The following is a 20,060-nucleotide window of genomic DNA, read 5'->3' as shown; positions in this document are numbered from 1 at the left end:
TTTACTCTCTTAACTTTATGACAGCTGAGTCAATAACATCTTACTGGGTGTTTTTATGAACCACCTAATAGATGGTTCTGTATTGCAGGCCTGAGGGTGCAGTCAGTGATTAAATGTAAGATTCTGTCCATACATATGATAGAGCCACATTAAACTGCTGCTGCCCACAGGCTGTTTGACAGCTGTCTGCCTCGATGTGATATTTAAATCACTGCAAAGCATTAAACAGGAATGCCAATTTGCAACCAAAACATGCTTCTGGAATGTGAGAAACTTCAGACCAAAAAATCTCTAGACATCCTTTTAAAGGTTTTTTGATGAGTAAATTGCAAATATTAGCACCACTAAGCTTGAAATAGTACCCCTTGAAATAGAAAAGTGAATATTCTCAAATGCCAGCCTGAATTCATGCCCACTGGCCAAATCTAACTTAAGCAACAAAATAAATGGGTTAATACCAGGTTACATCTCATTGAATAAAATGGGAATCTGTGAGTTCATAAATAAACAAATAAATAGGGAAAAGGGAAAGCTCTTCCTTCAATACAAGCTCAGCTAATAAATGCAGATGGGATGATAGAAATAGATAGTCACCATTGACAACCATTATAGGAAGATGCTACAGACAGGAGTCACTGTTAAGTGGTAGACTGGTAGTTGGAGGGTTGATGAAGGAGTAATAGGATATTGGTGCGATACTATGTACTTGTTTCAGATCTCATGCTGTAAACAGTGTCCTTTTCACAGTCTATTCAATAATAATTTCTTACCTTTTTGTTGATTTTGCTATTTAAAATGGCCGCCAGGCATAGTGCTGCCTGTCTAGTTTCCTAAGCACAAGAAGGCTGTAATGTGCCTTCTGAAGAAAATACATGGTTAGAGGTTTCACTGAGGCATGAATGGATAGTGCTGTTGGCCACGAGTGCAATATTAATGAATCACTTATATGTTAAATGAAGTGCCTTTAAACAGAAACACAAATAAAACAAGGTTATGCATTGATCAGTTAAAGAAAATGTGACTAAAGACTTGCAGGAAACCAACTCTGCTTTTTCCCTAGGATTAATGCTTCAGTATTTGCTAATTCAGTATTTTGGCACCTTTATAAAACATAACTTGCTGTGCATAACAAAAATCAAATGTCTGTCATGTGTGGTACTAACAGTGGTTGCCATTGGTTTTATTAATTTCACATCATATATAACAATGTTTTACACTTTTAAGTTGTGAAAGTGTATACATATGTATTTGTGAGTTATTTATACCATATTTTAAAGTATAAAAGGGCATTGAGAAGACTTTAACTTTGGTTGTTACTCTTGCTTTGGATTTCCTGGGGAGTCATCTTAAAGAGTTTTGACTGGTCATTGTTTTATAGTGTCTTTATGGAAACTACTGACTTCCAGAGCCCAATAGACTTATTCTGTATAGTTTTTAATGCTAATTGATTGGCTTTTGATACTTTTGAGTGAATGAGAAATATCTTATTAGAATTAATGGATGGAGGAGCTAATTGTACATAGTATTTGAAAGGGTAAGTAACAAGGGAAGGAAAAGACTCAAATTGATTCAAAAGCAAAAAATAAGAGAAGATAATTGGTGTATTCTGCATCTTTCTTCTAATCTGCCAGATATTAGACAAAACAAATTGGGGTCTTGTCTTTAAATAGAAAGCAGATGTGCTGAGCATATTAATCAGATTTTTAAAAACTGCTTGTCTAGAAGAGAGTGTTTGGGGCTACTATATGGAACTTCAACTTTTGATTGAAGTCTCCTTGATACCAGGCACTTTACACTAGATTAATGCCAGGAAATCAATTTTCTCTCCTCTCACCTTTAGGCAAGTTATTATTCTCCTACTACAGAGTCACTTCTCATTTAGGTTTTTGGGAAACAGGAAAAAAAATTATTCTTTGAGACCAGTTGTTGGCTAAGATGGGCTTTTGGCTACTTGTCATTCACTAACTATAAAATTGGATTTAAAAAAACCACAACAGTTTTATTTCTTGTTTTGTTTAATACAAATGTCTCTTCAGCCAGAAATCATTACTAATGGTTATTAGATATTTATTTTGCACTTTATAATCTTATAAAGTGATTTTTATCAGGTGTTTCTCACAGAAACCCTGAGTGGTAGGTGAAAATCATAATTTCATAGATGGGAAAACTGAGGGATAGAGAAGCTCTGAACCTTGCTCCCTGCTTAGAATCTTCAGCCTCTGCTTTTCTGATTTGTATTGTAGGTTGTTTGGGTTTGAGTTTTTGTTTTCTTTTTTCCTTTTTTAAGGTCTTCTTATTCTACTGCTGTAAAGAATGATTTATACTTGACAACAGCTGATCTTTTTCTCCTACAGGGATATTCCAATGCCCTTAGTCAGCTCAGGAGTCGAGCACGGTAATTTGAGAGAGCTGGCATTCGCAAGAATGAAGGACCTGGGAATACAGGTAAGAGTCTGACTGTAACTGTTGAGATCAAAGTAATCTGGAATGCAAAAATACTTTTATATTCTCACAAGCTTAGGAGTTTGGTCAAAGAGCTTTCAAATATTGAAGGTATTCTTACTGTATAACATGTTGAAGTTGAAGCTAGTGGTTGCAGCATCCAATCCCTTCCACCCCTTCTGCTCCCTCCTCAAAGAGTGTAATTTTTTTTCTACCTACCCAGATTGCCAACTATGTACTTAACTCACTTTTTGAAAAACATTTTTCTTTTGAAGTATTGAGTGTTGGATTCTTTTTTTTTATTAATATATTTTATTGATTTTTTTACAGAGAGAAAGGTAGAGGAGTTAGAAACATCGATGAGAGAGAAACATCGATCAGCTGCCTCCTGCACACCTCCTACTGGGGATGTGCCCGCAACCCAGGTACATGCCCTTGACCGGAATCGAACCTGGGACCCTTCAGTCCGCAGGCCGACGCTCTATCCACTGAGCCAAACCGGTTTCGGCAGAGTGTTGGATTCTTGACTAATGGTTAGAGAAGTATATGAGGATACGATGTTTGAAAAAACAAGGATTACATGCGTGAAGTAATTACCAGACAATGCTATTGCCACATACAACAGTCTCTTCATCCCACTCCACCCTCACATCTATTCAGTCAGTTTTCTGAAAAGTTTTCTCCATAGTAATTTGGCTAAGAGAATAAAATGCCTTGGGTAAGTCTTCAAACATGATACAAGGTCCTCAAAACGATGTGTTTAAAGTGCAGTCCATGCTTACATTGTGCACGAGGACATTCACAGCCCCATCCCACACCTGGTGAACAGATGTTTACTAAGCACTTCCTTTCTGCAGGCCCTAGAAGTACAAAGAGCCCAGGAATCTGCAATTTAAATTTCTGTAGGTGATTCCATTGTGCACGAGGACATTCACAGCCCCATCCCACACCTAGTGAACAGATGTTTACTAAGCACTCCTTTCTGCAGGCCCTAGAAGTACGAAGAGCCCAGGAATCTGCAATTTAAATCTCTGTAGGTGATTCTTAAAGGATTATGAGATTTAAACTCAGTGCCCTAGAAACTACTTCTTAGAACTGAACTGCTCAAGAGAAAAGGCCTGGAATGGTGTTGGCCTGAGCACTGGTTCCTGGGCTCTGCCTTCAGAGATTCTGGCTCACTAGGTGTGGGATGGGGCTGTGAATGTCCTCATGCACAATATGAGCATGGACTGCTCTTTGAAAGACATCGTTCTGAGGGCCTTATATCATGTTTGAAGACTTACCCAAGGCATTTTATTCTCTTAGCCAAATTACTATAGAGAAAACTTTTCAGAAAATGGTTTGTGCAGAGGAGAGTTTGTGAACATTATTGGCTTATTCTATCCTCCTCCCCAAATTAAACGATTTTAAGTTCTAGAAAATCAGCTCACGTATTTGCAATAATTAATAAACCAAACAGGATTGTAGGTCTGCTCTGCTTCCCATTCAGCTGTTCTTTATTTCCACCTCCTCTCTCTCTTGAAAATACCACTAAGAGTGACTGATCTGGCCTGGTTATCCTGATAACCTTATCATCCACCCATTGTCTTTAGCCCTGTACCCTCATAAACCTTGATAGCCTCTCAGTAACTGGGGTTGAGTCTAAAGACTGGAATTCAGTCATAGCCAAAAGACATCTAGTTCACAGAGGCAATGTCTATACCAGCAATAAAGCAAATACCAATCTCTGCCTTTTAAAAAGCATTCCCCACTCCCGCAAAAAACAAACCGAAAAACCCAGAAGCATGCAGGCGATCATTGAGGTCATGTAAATACAGTACATTCACATGCAAGTTACTATATAGAACTGCTGTAGTTAAAAGACAACATACAAAGGTAATAGACTTATAATTACAGAGACTTGTCATCCTTATTTGCTATGCAGTTTTTGAGTTAATGGAATCCACATTAGCAAAGTATTATTGTCTTGGACTGGTTCCTGGGGCATGCATGCAGCTTTTAGTGTTTCTTATGGAATTTTACCCATATATAGCAATCCTTCGTAAATACAGTGTTGGTGGTTTAGCTTGCATGAATGACATCATCAAATTTCCTAGGGTGATCTTCCTCACTGATAGAAAATGTTAGAATCCTGAAAATAAGTTTTACAGTTTATTCTGTAGGGAAATATGCCATGAGACCTATAACTGAATACTTTATGGATTTGTAATTATAAATGTCAGGCCATGGAGCATGTGGAATAGAAGTGAGAGTTGCATCATAGATGCTTGGCTATGCAGACCAGAGATTGCATCTATATCTGCAGGCAACTCCGTGCCTCCCTGGGACACTAGAGCAGTGATGGCGAACCTATGACACACGTGTCACAGGTGACTCGCAAACTCATTTTTTTGGTTGGTTTTTCTTTGTTTAATGGCATTTAAATATATAAAATAAATATCAAAAATATACATCTTTGTTTTACTATGGTTGCAAATATCAAAAAATTTCTATATGTGACACGGCACCAGAGTTAAGTTAGGGTTTTTCAAAATGCTGACACGCCCAGCTCAAAAGGTTCGCCATCACTGCACCAGAGCCATTTGTGACTGGAGTTCGAGTTATATAATAAATGAGTCTAGGTCCCTTTTTTATTTTATTTTTTAGAAAGTCCCTCCCCCCCCCTTTTTCTCTTCTCTCCTTCCTCCCGCCCTCCCATCCTTTCTTCTGCAGTGCCCTTCTCTGCAAAACAAACAAACAACAACAAAAAAACCAGCACTCTTCAGCATCCCTCTTTTTGACAAGATTTCCAAAGTGATACAGATATGATGATGCTAAAAATATTAACTGCCATAAAGTGGTGAGAGTTTTTAAAAGTTAGGAATTTGCTTTTTACTCTTCTATATAAATAGTTTTGGATTGCACTTTCAAATACAGTTATATCCCCTGGGTAAAGCCGTTACCAGGTTTTAGGATGTATGTTCTTTACTTCCAATATTACATTATATATCGATCTTTCTTGAATTCTAAACTTATTTTAAAAGCAGTACCGTACTGCACTAACTTTATACATTTTTATTCCATGGTTCCCATCCTCAGATTTATTAAAGATGGCTTCATTTTTTAGTGCAGTTCTTTTATCTCAATGTAAATTGTATCCAAACTTAATTTTGAGCCTGGGGTTTGTGGAGTGGTTTCAATAAAAATTGAATTAGTTACCAGTTTTATAATTGCTCCCTCATTTTCTTTTTTTTCCCTCCCCAGTGTCGAGATGTGAGAACCAGAGAGGTTGGAATTCAAGAAATTCATCACAAAGTACGGCCATATCAGGTTAGTTTCTTCATTTTATAGAGAGATTGGGTCCTGTTCATAAATCTTTTTTTGTCAAGCCTGAACCCACATCTTCTTACCAATGGATTGGATACTCAAAGTTAATGAGTAAACTACGAGCAAAGGGTAATTGTGGATCAGATACAGATGTCAAGCCAGGAAAGAGCCACGTATGAGGGGATGAATTCTAGAAGAGCCAGGTTAGGAAAACCAGATCTGAACTTCATTCTAGACCGGCACTGTGCAATAGAACTCTGCAGTGCTGGCGATGTTCTATAATCTGTGCCATCCAGTATGGCATCCGCCAAGTCACATGTGACTATTAAGCAGTTGAAAGGTGGCTAGTACAACTGAGGAACTGAGTTTTTACTTTTATTTAATTTTAATTAATTCAAATGTAAATAGCCACATGTGATTAGTGGCTATATTCAAGTAAAGCTGGATGGACCTGCTCATCTCACTGTGTGCAACTGTTAAATTATTGCCCATTGGTGGTAATCAAATGAATAGATTAGCCCTTACCAGCAGACAGGGGTTCCACAAAACTTGAGCCTGATGTCCACATATTTAGGTTTGGCTTTTCTGTGTATGTATGCTTATATTTATGCAAAGTACAAGGGCACTTGAACAATGAGTTGAATCAAAAGCTATGTAGATTGCTACCACAAAAGTCTCCTCCAAAAAGCCACTCTTCCAGTGATTGAATTTTCTTTAATGTATTAATCTCATAACTAGACATAATAATTTAAGGCCCTATGGGATGCTGTCAAGGAACAAGTAAGTGACACATACCCCTCCCCCCCAAAAAAAGGGTTTTAATGGAGGAAGAACTAGAAAGTCAAACCATTGAGCATCTGAAAGTTCTGGGGCCCAGGGGTTCTCCCAAGATCTATGCATGTGGCATAGTGTATAATTTTACCTTAGAGACTCTTCCTGGAGCAGCAGAGATTTAACTGCATGGAAGCATTTACTAAGCCAGATATTTGTAAGAATCTCAAAATTAATGAAGTTCAAATGTTTATGAAACTGTAAAATTGTCTTTTTTTTTATAATAGTTCAGGAACATCAAAAAGGGCTTCTGTCATGTGTGGCACACATGGGGCAGCTTGAGTGTTCCACATGCGGAGTCAACATCAAGAGATTTCAGAAGCATAATTTTTTGGTATCTGGGCAGCTAGTGAACATTGGCCCTGGCACCCACCAGGAGGAAAAACAGTTCATGAACAATGAGTGAACTCTGATTTAATTGATGTTCAAGATTGGACAAGTAAAAAGAAATAATTTGTGATTGTTTTTTATCCTTGATTGTGGATATTAGCCTAAGTAAATACATATATTTATAAAAATGAACTTTGTTCTCCAATTTTTAAAAAATGTGGTGGTTTTGTTTGTTGATTTTGTGTTGTTGTTTTTTTTATTTAACAGGTTGAGTTGGTAAGGAGAGATTATGTTGCAAATGGTGGCTGGGAAACATTCTTATCATACGAAGACCCAGATCAAGACATTTTGATTGGCCTCCTGCGATTACGAAAGTGTTCAGAGGAAACCTTCCGTTTTGAATTGGTTGGAGGTGTTTCCATAGTCCGAGAGCTGCATGTGTATGGGAGTGTAGTCCCTGTGAGCAGTCGGGATCCTACTAAGTTTCAGCATCAGGTATCCTATATTTCATTTCTATTTGACCATAATTAGTTAAGAAATTCCCCCAAGGAGGGAAAGAAAAATGGAATGGGAGAAAGACACAGAGAAAGGTGAAAGGGAAGTATAGAAACAGGAACCAATATTTTAGTTGTTCAGCGATGTCTTCTCTTCAAATTGCCCACTTTGGGATATGAGGGGGGAGGAGGAAGAGACAAAGTGAGACTCAGGCAAGTGGAATATAATACTAGGTTGAATGATATGAAATTGCTGTTTTTGAAAGTCAGAAATGGTCCAATCCTGGCAGTTTTGAATGATCCACTATTATGGCATCAAAGGAGATGATAATGTGGAAGCCCTTAAGAAGTATTAAAGCACTTCATAAATGCGAGTTATATGATATATATTGGAACCCTGTTCCACTCCCCCCAAACAACTTAAATAAATAAAAAACTCACCTTTTAAGTTTTAGGAAAATGGGTTAAAGACACTAGTGGTAGATTTAGCATAGACTCCAAAATTAGTGAATTAAGAATATTGCCTGGGGCCCTGGCCAGGTAGCTCAGTTGGTTAGAGCATTATCCTGATACACCAAGGTTGTGGGTTCCACCCCCAGTCAGAGCACATATAAAAATCAACCTGATACACCAAGGTTGTGGGTTCCATCCCCAGTCAGCACATATAAGAATCAGCCGTTGAATGCATGAATAAGTGGAACAGCAAATCAGTGTTTCTCTCTCTATCTCCACCTCCCTCCCTCTCTCCTCCTCTCTCCCACTTCCCGTCTCTCTAAAATCTTTTTTCTTTTTAAGAATATTACCTGGCAGTTTTGACTAAGTGCTAGGCTAAGCAGACTAGCACTCAAAGCCTCTTAGAAACTGGAGGGGTGACTAATAAATACAGGTTAGATGCCCTAGACTTCATCACCTTGAAATGGCCTAGAACTTGTTCAAAAAGAGACAGAAGTGAAGGCAGTTACCCCCTTGCTGTGAGTAGATTACATCAGCCACAAAATACCTGTTGACTTTTGTTGCAAAGTTATTCCTTTTTTATCCCCCCCCCCCACTAGCCTGCTGTAGTGTACTTTCAGTATAATTAAAAGATTTCTCTTTCCTTACTTTCATAAATGGGTTTCTTTTTGTCACTCTTATTTTAACAGATTGAGCAAGTACTAAATATTAGCCTTCTTGTTTTATAGATTCCCTTAATGACTTCTTTTCTCCTTAATTCTCTCACCCTCTTTATTGCTCCTTATAGGGATTTGGCATGCTGCTGATGGAGGAAGCAGAAAGAATAGCTAGAGAAGAACATGGGTCTGGGAAAATAGCTGTTATATCAGGTAAGCGGCAGGGGGGAGGGGGGGTTGACGGCAAAGTTCGTGACTCGTTCACATTTTTAACTTGGTACCACAATTAAAACTACCCCAGGTCTCTTTTGTGGCTGTTTATGTTCAAAATGGGACAGAACTGAGTAGTGAAATACCTGTGCTTAAACACAAAGAAAACTCCTATAAGCAGTTTGCTGGAATAGAGCGTTCAGAAGCAACCCGTCTCTGAGTGGCAAGACCGGTAGTCCGTGTGCTGTCTTCCTCGCTGTCTGTCACACTAGTCATCGTGTTCATCTCCTCTCTTGTGCTTTGTGCCCAGTTACTTTGGGAAAATGAAGTTTGATGATATGGATCTAGCACTAGTCATCGTGTTCATCTCCTCTCTTGTGCTTTGTACTCAGTTACTTTGTCTGGGAAAATGAATTGTGATGATATGGATCCAAGAAAAATGTAAATCAATGTGGAGATTATCAATATTGTTGTTCAGGAAATTAAAATAGAATCTCAGTTGCCAGTACAAGATGTTTAAAGGCAGAGTTTCCTGCTCCGTAAATACCGTTCGCAGTGACTTTGCTCTTGGGGAAGCACTTGCCCTGTGTGGATTCTCCATTCCTGATCTAGGACAGCAGGTAATGGGGAAGGGGCATGAAAAGGACATTGTAGATGAGTGGGACAAGAAGTAATGTCGCGCCCTTTCACGCTTGCTTCTTGGTATTGTATCCCTACACAAATTGCTGTTCCCATTAAGAAGCTAACATGGTGAAAGCCATGATCAAAATGTAGGTTATTTCTCTTCCAGTGTTTGTTTTCTTATTAGACTACTCCATTCTAAAGGCGGATTATTTCCTTTTTTAGAAAATATTCTTTTCTCTGAAAATGAAAGTTGAAATGAGATTTTTCTTTTTTAATTAGTAAGTTGTTGCCCATCAGTAAGTCAATACCTTTGCCTAACTTTTAATGATTATAATTATGGAAATGTAATGACCCAGGCTCACTTAATCATTTATTCTGGCCATGGTTTTTGGCATTATCCAGACAGATTAATAAAGCACTTCTTAACATGGCTAGCTTTATAAATTTTTTTCTGTTATCTTTAATCTCACTAAAGAAGAGGGAACTAAATGAACTAAATGAGGCTCACATGATTGATACTGATGTATGTGATGATAAATGATTACCTCTCAATGGTTTAATCTGTAGTTGACCAGAAGTCAGCCTTTCCTGGTGGTACCAGGAAAAGGCCAAACCTACGCAGAGCTCATTCTCCACATGCATCTGAAGGGCAGCGATCATCTGAAATTTCCGTGGCCTCTTTTCCGGAGCACTGTCAGTGTCTGCAGTACAGTACTCACGCTTTCATGTGCTTGTGAATCACCTGGAGATTTTGTTAAAATGCAGATTTTGACTCATTAGGTCTGCAGTGGGGCCTGAGAGCCAGCATTTCTAACCAGCTCCCAGTGACACCCAAGCTGATTCTTTTCAGACCGCACTTTGAGTAGCAGGGTTTTAGTATTCTCTTCCAAATGTAATATCCTCTTCCAGATCATTAAGGTAAGGGTACTGCCTGTGACACTGGCCGTGCCTGCACTCTCAAAGGCTGATACGCAATTACATGATTTTCTGGTATCTGTGGGAAACCTAATCAGTCTTAAAACTGAGAGCATCGGTACTCTATCACTTCTGCGTGTTATTTCATTTGGCTTCATGATAACTCTCTTTTTGGAAATAATACATGCATTGCCTGAGGTCACATTCAGTTGCCCATAAGAGCCTCAGTTTCTGCTTTTTATGAGCAGATAATGGAAATCAGCATCTGTACTCTTTCTAGCTTTTTATCATAATCTAAATAATAGCTCAATTTCAGATCATCTGCTTGTAGACTTTTTAGAATAACAGGGAAGAGCCTTTCTCCTTATCGGCTCCTATAATAGGAACTACTAGATTTCCGTACGGGGGCTTCTTTTGGTCAGTGGGTTTCTGGCCTGAGGAACAGCCCTGGAAGAACTAAGTGAGTTCTGTGGGAGGAAGAAAGTGGTACTTCTGTCACTGTGGCCTGTACGCCCCACATTGCTTGCTTTTGGGAAAACCACATAGGGCTTTGACTTTCTGTTTGACTCAAAATCTGGTCACCCTTCAAATGAAAAAGCTAGGACTTCTGTCTGTGTATGATGCATTTGATATCTAATTTACTAATATGTTACTGTTCTGTTTAAATTTCTGAATCAGACATCTGAGATGTCCATTATTCAGAACTTCAAGGAAGGCAGATTTAAAGTGTTTGTTTTCACATGTTTTTTATGTTGTTTTTTTTCCTTCCATGTTTGTTCATTTTGATTTTGGTCCTTTTTTTTTTTTTTAACAGTTTACTTTCAATTTTATTTTGTATTGTTTTTAGGTATACTGCTTAGTAGTTAGTCATACACTTTTAAGCTGAGATGTCCATTATTCAGAACTTCAAGGAAGGCAGATTTAAAGTGTTTGTTTTCACATGTTTTTTATGTTGTTTTTTTTCCTTCCATGTTTGTTCATTTTGATTTTGGTCCTTTTTTTTTTTTTTAACAGTTTACTTTCAATTTTTTTTTGTATTGTTTTTAGGTATACTGCTTAGTAGTTAGTCATACACTTTTACATAATTTATTTAAGTACAGTGGTGTGTGTGTGTGTGTGTTTGTTTTAATTGGTTTTTATAAGTTGATTCTTAGAATGCAGGTCTCTTTGTGATAGCACTGGTATTTGTGTGCTGCATTCATTCACAATTCGCCATTAGAGGTAGTACATAAGAAGAGACACTTAGGCAGGGTATGATTATGATTCCATTTCTGCATGGACAGTAGCTATTGTGATCTTGGATAATTTCACTTGATCTTCATGGACCTTTATTTTCTTACTAAAAACATGTGGGTCACGTTATCTTTTAACAATCTGGAATTCTGCCCCTTAGTGTCTTAATTTAAGTTCTCCACAGGGCCAGTTGTTTTACATTTACATTTTAAGTAGATTCTTTTCTGAAACTGTGGTAGGATACCCTTTAATTTCATCAGTAACTGATCTCAGTCTCATTGTGGATTGGGTATGTGATGATAAAAATAAAGTTTACCTTAGGTGGCTTAGTCCTCTCAGTGATTTGTGGATGCCTGTTAACTTCATCATGACTGATGGTACTTTGTGACCTAAATGTCCTACTTTTTTTTCTGACTTTGTCATCAATGTGTATATCCATTCTTGTTCTGGGCTTTTGTAACACTCTAACCCAGTGATGGCCTAAATATTCTGTCCCTACGTAACTAGTAGCTTGAGTCAGAGAGAAGCAGCTTATTTATCATTCTGGTTACTCTGACTGTAAGAATGCATTTATGTAGAATTTGTTTTTAAATTACATTCTGATTCATTATGACTTCCCTTCATCATGCCAGCAGATTTTTTCCGTTATTTAGATTTGTAATCTTTGATTCTGCCTCTAGAAAATATTAACTACACAGTAGATCTGATTTACATCTAGTCAGAAAAACTAGTATATACCTTCTATAAACAAAATATATTGAAGTAACAGATAAAAAAACAATTTTTAATAGAAAAAAAGAATAATTGGTATTATATAAAGTTTATAACTGATTTATCTTTTTTTAAAGATTAACTTTACAGCTACATGAGAAAATTAAAAACTTCCTTGTTTATCGGAGTGAAATGAAGCACTTTCTTAGACTTTTGCTTATTCTATTTTTTTTAACTACATGTAATTCTTCGTAAGTAAGCTGGGTGTTTTAAAGTTAACCATCAACTCTAAATGGGAAATTAAACAAAGCAAAAATGAAATGTTTAGCTTCATCGACATCAAAATCACTAAGTGTATTTTTTAAGTCTCCTATGTGCAAGGGACTCAGGGCCGAGCGGGCAGAGAGAAGTGCGCACTGCTGCCTGCCTGTGAGGGATGTCATATTGGGCTGGACAGCTCTCCATCTTCACCCTAGAGATTGTCCTTAACTATAGAGGAAGGCTAAGTTTTTCTCCCAACCTACACTACTTTCCCTACACGTAAAAAATGGGTAAATCCGTGGTATAAGAACAACCACTTTATAAAATAATGTGTAGACGGAAAATGACAGTTAATTGCTGCTAAATACCTAAGCAGTTAATTAGTCCCTGTCAAGTCCAAGTGCTTTAGTATCTCTCACCAACTTACTCGTGTAGCTTCTATCAGCCCACATGTTTAAGATGAACAGATCGTATCTATTTGGATGATCAGCATTCTTTCCTTTAAAAATGTTAAAATTGCCGAACCGGTTTGGCTCAGTGGATAGAGCGTCGGCTTGTGGACTGAAAGGTCCCAGGTTCGATTCCGGTCAAGGGCATGTACCTGGGTTGCGGGCACATCCCCAGTAGGAGATGTGCAGGAGGCAGCTGATCGATGTTTCTCTCATCGATGTTTCTAACTCTCTATCCCTCTCCCTTCTTCTCTGTAAAAATTCAATAAAATACATTTTTTTTTAAAAAAATAATAAAAATGTTAAAATGAAGCAGTTCTTTCTCTTCCCTCTCTCATGGGATACAGTGGAACCTAACCACAACATTTGAAATGCCATCACTAATAGTCACCATGGAAACTGAAGATCTCTGATGTCACACTGCTCATACCATTTCCAAAAAGGCAAATGTAGCCACTATTTAAAAAGTCACTCAGGACCCCCAACAGAATGATTTTTCCCCCCTTTGGCAGTTTGGCTAGGTATCAGGTCCAATCATGTTACTGTTTCTATTTGCAAAGCTAATTGCTATGCATCAAGACTAACAGCTATTCCCCAAGCTCCCCCTCCTACCTTCGTCATACGCAGTATTCTATTTGTGTTCTTTCAAGTAGAAAATTAATATGGCCATTGGCCAAGAATTGTACAAGGTTGATATCATACAGTGATGATGAGAAATGAGGAAAATGTCTGACTGGTTGATGATAGGAATCACTGAAGTCAGAGACTGATAGCCATTTTGTTTAAGCCTATTAAAAAGACAAAAAAGGAGAGAAAAGAAGCTTAAATTTAGGGTGAGTAAACGAGTCACTGTGGTGATGAGATCATTCTAAATCATGATGCTCAGAGTGAGGACTCTAAAGCCACATCGACAATTCCTACTAGTGAAAAAAATCAATGTGCCTGTGCCGGGCATAGTCCAGTGTGGCTTCTTAGGACTGAAATTAATGGTCTTGTCCCCAGAACCCGATTAACAAAATGATATGTGGGCAGGAACTAATCATTGTTTGGTTTCATTAAACTACAGATAGCTGAGATTTACTTTACGGGGCCCCAGAAACTTAACCTGTGTTCCAGGATGCAGCATATCTCCTCTGTTTGAGGTGAAGGCAGTTTTATTCTTTGCATTATAATCTACTTGAAGGATGCGTTTGTAACTAGATCTGTCTGGTAATGGACTCATAATCTAAAATGCCTAGGAAAGCTTTTCCTCATTCTGGCCTATCTCTTTGCTAATGGACACCGGAAGCCTTCCAAATGCAAACCAGCATGTGCTGCATGTGTTAATATAGGGCTTCTCAGAAAGGAAGGAAAAAGATTGTTTGCTCTCTTATGGTTTCTGTTTCATCCCTTTACATAGTTTATCTTTCAATAAATTATTCCCCAGTTAAATGCACATTGTTAGGGTTCTACATATTCCTCACTTTCTTCCATTTGGTATTCTAACAATGTTCATACATATTTATTTTGTGGTGCATGTTCCAATAGGATTTTGTTATGGTAGTGGTTAATATCTTTCTTTTTAAAGATAATAGATACAAAATAAAATATTGCTTTTACAAGAACTTTATTCATTTCAGCCTCATTATTAATCAGACCAGCACTAATGACATGGAATACTATTTTGTTAGATAACAAATGTTTGCTAATTGGTATCTGCATTGTAACTGGACTCTGAAGGCATTGTTGCGTAGTTTTTCTCAGGACTCTTTATTCCCTGGCTTGATATTTATTTATTTGTGGCTGAATCGGGTACCAGTTTATAGTACATTGCATATCAAGTGCATTAGAGACCTGTTCTTCCCATGGCATCACATGACTGTTAATTAATGCATATTTTTCAAATATTTATAAATAGGTTACTAGTGAATTTCCACTATTTGGATCTTGTGGGCAATTGAATATTTGGTGAAGTTTCCTAGGCAGAAGCTAGTGATGCCAGTAGTTAGTGGCTTGTTGACATTTGAGGAGCAGCAGTTGGCAAGTGCTATTGCTCCTCCCGGGTCCATGCTGTCAAGTCTTCTTGTGTCTCAGAAACAGGCACGTTAAAGTCACAGAGGAAAGCCCTGCTAATGTTGACACATTTGTAGACTTTTCCTCCATTTTTGTTCCTCCTGGTGTATTGCTATTGGAAATGATGGTTGTATGCTTTTGCTTGGGAAGAGAACTAGGTTATAGCATGAGGTTCCTAATAATATCCCCGAAAGATCTGGGAGCTTTGCTATCAAAGACTGCCTTTATTGTAAAGTTAGAAACTTCACAGGCTTTTTTCTGAGCCAGGAAGCCTTCTCCAAGGGTTCTGGCCTATATTACAGTCAAAAAGTTTGCCCACCCCTGGTCTAGCCTATATTATTCACACTGCTAGTCTGATTATAGTCAGTTGCAATGTTAACTCCTTTTTAATGTAACTTACATATAATATACTATTCTTTTCTCTAAATATGTGCTGTAACCAATTTGATAAAATGTTTCTCTTTTATAGCTGCTAGAGGCAGGGATTTGAGAGATTCTTCCCCTTGGAGTGGGCAGATAACTAAAGTAATGCAGGAAAATATGGATGCTGCCTTTCTTAGCAGCAACCGAGATACTGGTTTCTATGGAGCCTTTTTGTTTGGACGTTTTAATTCCAACAGGACATACACAGACAATTTCTTATCTGCCTTTCTTAGCAGCAACCGAGATACTGGTTTCTATAGAGCCTCTTTGTTTGGGCGTTTTAATTCCAACAGGACATACACAGTTTCTTACTCTTTGGTCAGCCTGGCTTAAACAGGAGCTCACATTTCCAAGACATTACCTGGTAGATACAGGGTTTTAGATTGTGACCATGGGAAAACGTTTTCTTATGCCCAAGACATTACCTGGTAGATACAGGGTTTTAGATTGTGACCATGGGAAAATGTTTTCTTATGCAACCACGTCTTCTACCTCCCTAAGCATCCAGTTGTCCAGTTACCCATCATTTATGAATGAATCACTGGTGCTCAGTACAGCAGTCCAGAAGCCCCAGATCTGGACCTGATATGGGGTCTGTTACTTCTTACTGCAAACCCTACTGGTTAGTGGTTGTTTGGGCTATTCATTGTGTAACACACCACCCCAAAATGTAGGGGCTTAACACAACCACCTTTCTATTTGCTCATTGATTCTGTGGGTCAGAATTCAGAGGCTGGCTCATCTCTCTCCTATGTTGTCTAGGGCCTCGGCTGGAGTGGTTTCATTGGCTGGCAGCTGGCTGGATGGCTGGTGTAAAGTCTTAATTCTGGCTGGTAGTGGGTGCTCAGTTGAGACTGTCAACATGAGCACCTTGGTTCTTCCTCACGTGCCTTGTGCTTCTGATAGCATGAAGGCTGGGTTCTAAGAGGAAGGAAGGGAAGCCCTGGGCTTAGAAGTCTCCGATCACCTTACATTTGTTACCTATTGCTGTGTGTTAAGTTACCACAAAGCTTGGTGGCTGAAAACAACAAGCAGCTCTCTCCAAGTAGCTCATAAAGCTGCAGCTAAGGTGTCAGTCAGGGCTGTAATCATTTCAAGATTCAGTTGGGGTTGAAGAATCCACTCCCAAGTTCACTGTGGTTTTGGCAGGCTTCAGTTCCTCACCGTGCCAAAGTGGCTGGTCAGCATATGGCAGCTTGCTTCTCCCAGCCGAGTGATCATAGAGACAGAGAGCTTTAGATGGAAGCCATAGTCATTATAACCTAGACTGGAAGAAAGTCAGTGAGTCCAACCCACCCTCAAAGGAAAGGGATTACACAGACTCTTAATCCCATTAGACAGGGAGCTATGGGGGTAGGGGGGTCATCTTAAAGTCTGCCCACCACAGTGTGACTTCTGCCCCATTTTGGTGGTTAAGTCATTGAGCCCTAGGTGGTTTGGCTCAGTGGATAGAGTGTCGGCCTGCAGACTGAAGGGTCCCAGGTTCGATTCCGGTCAAGGACATGTACCTCAGTTGCAGGCTCCTCCCTGGCCCGGGCCTTGGTCGGGGCTCATGCAGGAGGCAACCAATCAGTGTGTTTATTTCACATGGATATTTCTCTCTTTCCCTCTCTCTTCCACTCTCTCTAAAAATCAATGGAAAAATATCCTCGGGTGAGGATTAAAAAAACAACAACAGTCATTGGGCCAGCCCGGATTTAAAGGAAGAGGAAATAAATTCCACTTCTCAAAGAGAGTGGCTCTGGTGGCTACTAAGTGTTAGAATATATTTTCATGAACTTGCAATTAATAGGCATCCAGTTTCTTTCTATAGGAAACTTCATTTAGCCTTCTCTCAAGGTCTTAAGATGTACCTTCAAGGGTTCTTGTCCCAGTCCCCATATCAGATTTTTATATGCCAGTCCTGGAAGCACAGTTATACCTAACACTGTCCTAAGCAGAGTTTGGCAGGCCCCACAAGTAGCACCTGCATCTGACCTTTTGCCTGCCATCTCACTTCCATGAGGACATTTCTCTATTTCTTCTTACAAGCCTAAGTGATGCTTTAGGTCTATGTTACTGGCCACTTACATCTTGTAAGTTATGGAATATAGAAGACCATCTTTGGCGGAAGGTACCTGATTTTTCCTCTGGAGATATCCTACCGTAAATCCATATCCCCTTCCTTAAAAACACCTGAAGATAGTTAATGCATTTTAAAGTCGTCTTTTTCTATTTAGGGAGGTACGAAACTGTATATAACGCAAAATTTGTCATTATAACCATATTTAAGTATACAGTTCAGTGGTATTACATTCACAATGTTGTGCAACCATCACCACCATTTCCAAAACATCTTCATCACCCCAAACAGAAAGTATACTCATTAAGCAGTAACTCCCAATTCCTTCATCTCCCCAGCTCCTGGTAACCTAATCTATTTTCTCTATGAAATGGAATCATATAATTTGTGTTCTTTTGTGTCTGGCTTAATTCACTTAGCATAATGTCTTTAAGGTTCATCCACACTATAACATGTATCAGATTTTGCTTCCTTTTTAAGGTGGGTAATAGTCTATGTACACACACAGACACACGGGGTCAGGCAAAAGTGGGTTTACAGTTGTGAGTACTCAGAACACAAAGTTTATTCTTGTATTATCATTTATTAATTATTGTATTATTTTCCATATAAACAACTCTAAACCTACTTTTGCCCCACCCTGTATTTGGGTTGTTTTCATCTTTTGGCTATGTGAGTAATATTGCTATGACATTGGTGTACAAATATCTATTCAAGTTCCTGCTTTCAATTCCAGAAATGGAGATACTGAATCAAATGGTAGTTCTGTTTAAATTTTTGAGGAATTGCCAAACTGTTTCTTGCAGTAGCTGCATTGTTTTACACTCCCATCAACAGTACACAAGGGTTCCAATTTCTTCACATCCTTGCCAACACTTTTATTTTGTTTTATCTCTTTTTGTTAATATCTGTCTTGTTGGGTGTGATGTTTTACTGGGGTTTTAACTTCCATTTCCTTAATGACTAATGGTGTTGAACATTTTTTGTGTGCTTGTCATTTGTGTATCTTCTTTAGAAAAATGTCTATTCAAGTCCTTTGCTCATTTTTTAATTGGGTTGTTTGTCTTTTTGTTGTTGAGGTGTAGGGATTTTTTGTAGTTTCTGGATACTAGACTCTTATAAAATCTGTGAATTATAAATATTTTCTCCCACATATATTCATAAAGGATAGTGGTCTATAGTTTTATTTGTAGTGTCTTTGGCTTTGGTATCAAGGTATTGTTAGCCTCATAGGATGAGTTAGGAAGTGTCTCTCATCTTCAGTTTTTTGGAAGTATTTAAGAAGGATTGGTGTTAACTCTCTAAACATTTGATAGAAATCACCAGTAAAGCTGGGTCAGACTTTTAGGGAAAGTTTTTGGTGACTGATTCAATCTCCTTACTTATTATAGGACTATAAAGTCTTTCTGTTTCTTCTTTTTGTAGTTTGTATTTCTAGGAATTTTTCTGTTTTATCTAGGTTATCCAGTGTATTACTGTACATACGCATTCATATTATTGTTCTTAATATCCTATATAATAAAAGGGTAGTATGCAAATTGACCTAACAGCAGAACGACTGGGAATGACTAGTCACTATGACACACACTGACCATCAGGGAGCAGATGCTCAATGCAGGAGCTATCCCCTGGTGGTCAGTGCGCTCCCACAGGGGGAGCTCTGCTCAGCCACAAGCCAGGCTGATGGCTGCCAGCACAGCGGTGGTGGCGGGAGCCTCTCCCGCCTCCTCAGCAGCACTAAGGATGTCCAACTGCAGCTTAGGTCTGCTCCCTGCTGGTAAGTGGACATCCCCCAAGGGCTCCCGGGCTGCCAGAGGGATGTCTGACTGCCAGCTTGGGCCCGATCCCCCACGGAGCAGGTGGACATCCTCCGAGGGGTCCCAGACTGCAAGAGGGCATAGGCCTGGCTGAGGGCCCCCCCCCAAGTGCACAAATTTTTGTGCACCGGGCCTCTAGTTCTTTTATAATCCTTTCTATTTCTGTAAAGTCAGCAGTAATGTCTCCTTTCATTTCTAATTTTACTGATTTGAGTCTTTTTTCTTTGTATTTTCTCATACTGTGTATGTTTTCAGTCCATTGGGTTTTATTAAGACTTGTTTTATGGCCTGGTATATTATCTGAATTGGAGAATGCTTCATGGTTCCTGTGTGTATTCTGTGGTTGTTGGGTAATGTGTTCTGTAAATGTATGTTCGGTTTAATTGGTTTCAAGTGTTGTTCATGTCCTCTATTTTCTTATTGACCTTCTATGATTTTTTTATTCATTATTGAAAATAGGTATTGGAGTCTCCACCTCTTATTGTAGAACTATCTACTTCTCCCTTCAATTCTGTCCATTTTTGTTTCATATATTTTGGGGCTCTGTTAAGTTTATAGTTATATGTTTATAATTATATGTTTATAAATTGATGAATTGCACCTTTATTAATATGTAACATCTTTTTTTGGTAAACTTTTTTGACTTAAGGGCATTTTGTTTCATAGTGATACAACCACCCCAGCCCCCCCCCCCTTTTTTAAATTTTATGTTATTGTTTAAAGTATTGCAAATAGTAGTACATATGTATCCTTTTTTCCCCATTGACCTTCCCCCGGTCTCCCCTACCCCC

General features: G+C 38.6%; 1 protein-coding gene across 1 annotated transcript in view; it reads left to right on the top strand.

The window, feature by feature from the left end:
• Positions 1-20,060, top strand: part of ELP3 (elongator acetyltransferase complex subunit 3) — an 88,632-nt gene that overhangs the window by 52,842 nt on the left and 15,730 nt on the right. Inside the window, exons 10-13 of the mRNA XM_005857883.2 lie at positions 2,355-2,445; positions 5,686-5,751; positions 7,177-7,404; positions 8,644-8,725. Of these exons, the coding sequence (XP_005857945.1) occupies positions 2,355-2,445; positions 5,686-5,751; positions 7,177-7,404; positions 8,644-8,725 (467 nt within the window). The remainder of the gene's footprint in view (positions 1-2,354; positions 2,446-5,685; positions 5,752-7,176; positions 7,405-8,643; positions 8,726-20,060) is intronic.

This window comes from Myotis brandtii, unplaced genomic scaffold (assembly GCF_000412655.1).
Source record: "Myotis brandtii unplaced genomic scaffold, ASM41265v1 scaffold1148, whole genome shotgun sequence".
Lineage (NCBI taxonomy): Eukaryota > Metazoa > Chordata > Mammalia > Chiroptera > Vespertilionidae > Myotis > Myotis brandtii.
This window is presented reverse-complemented; position numbering and strand designations above follow the sequence as displayed.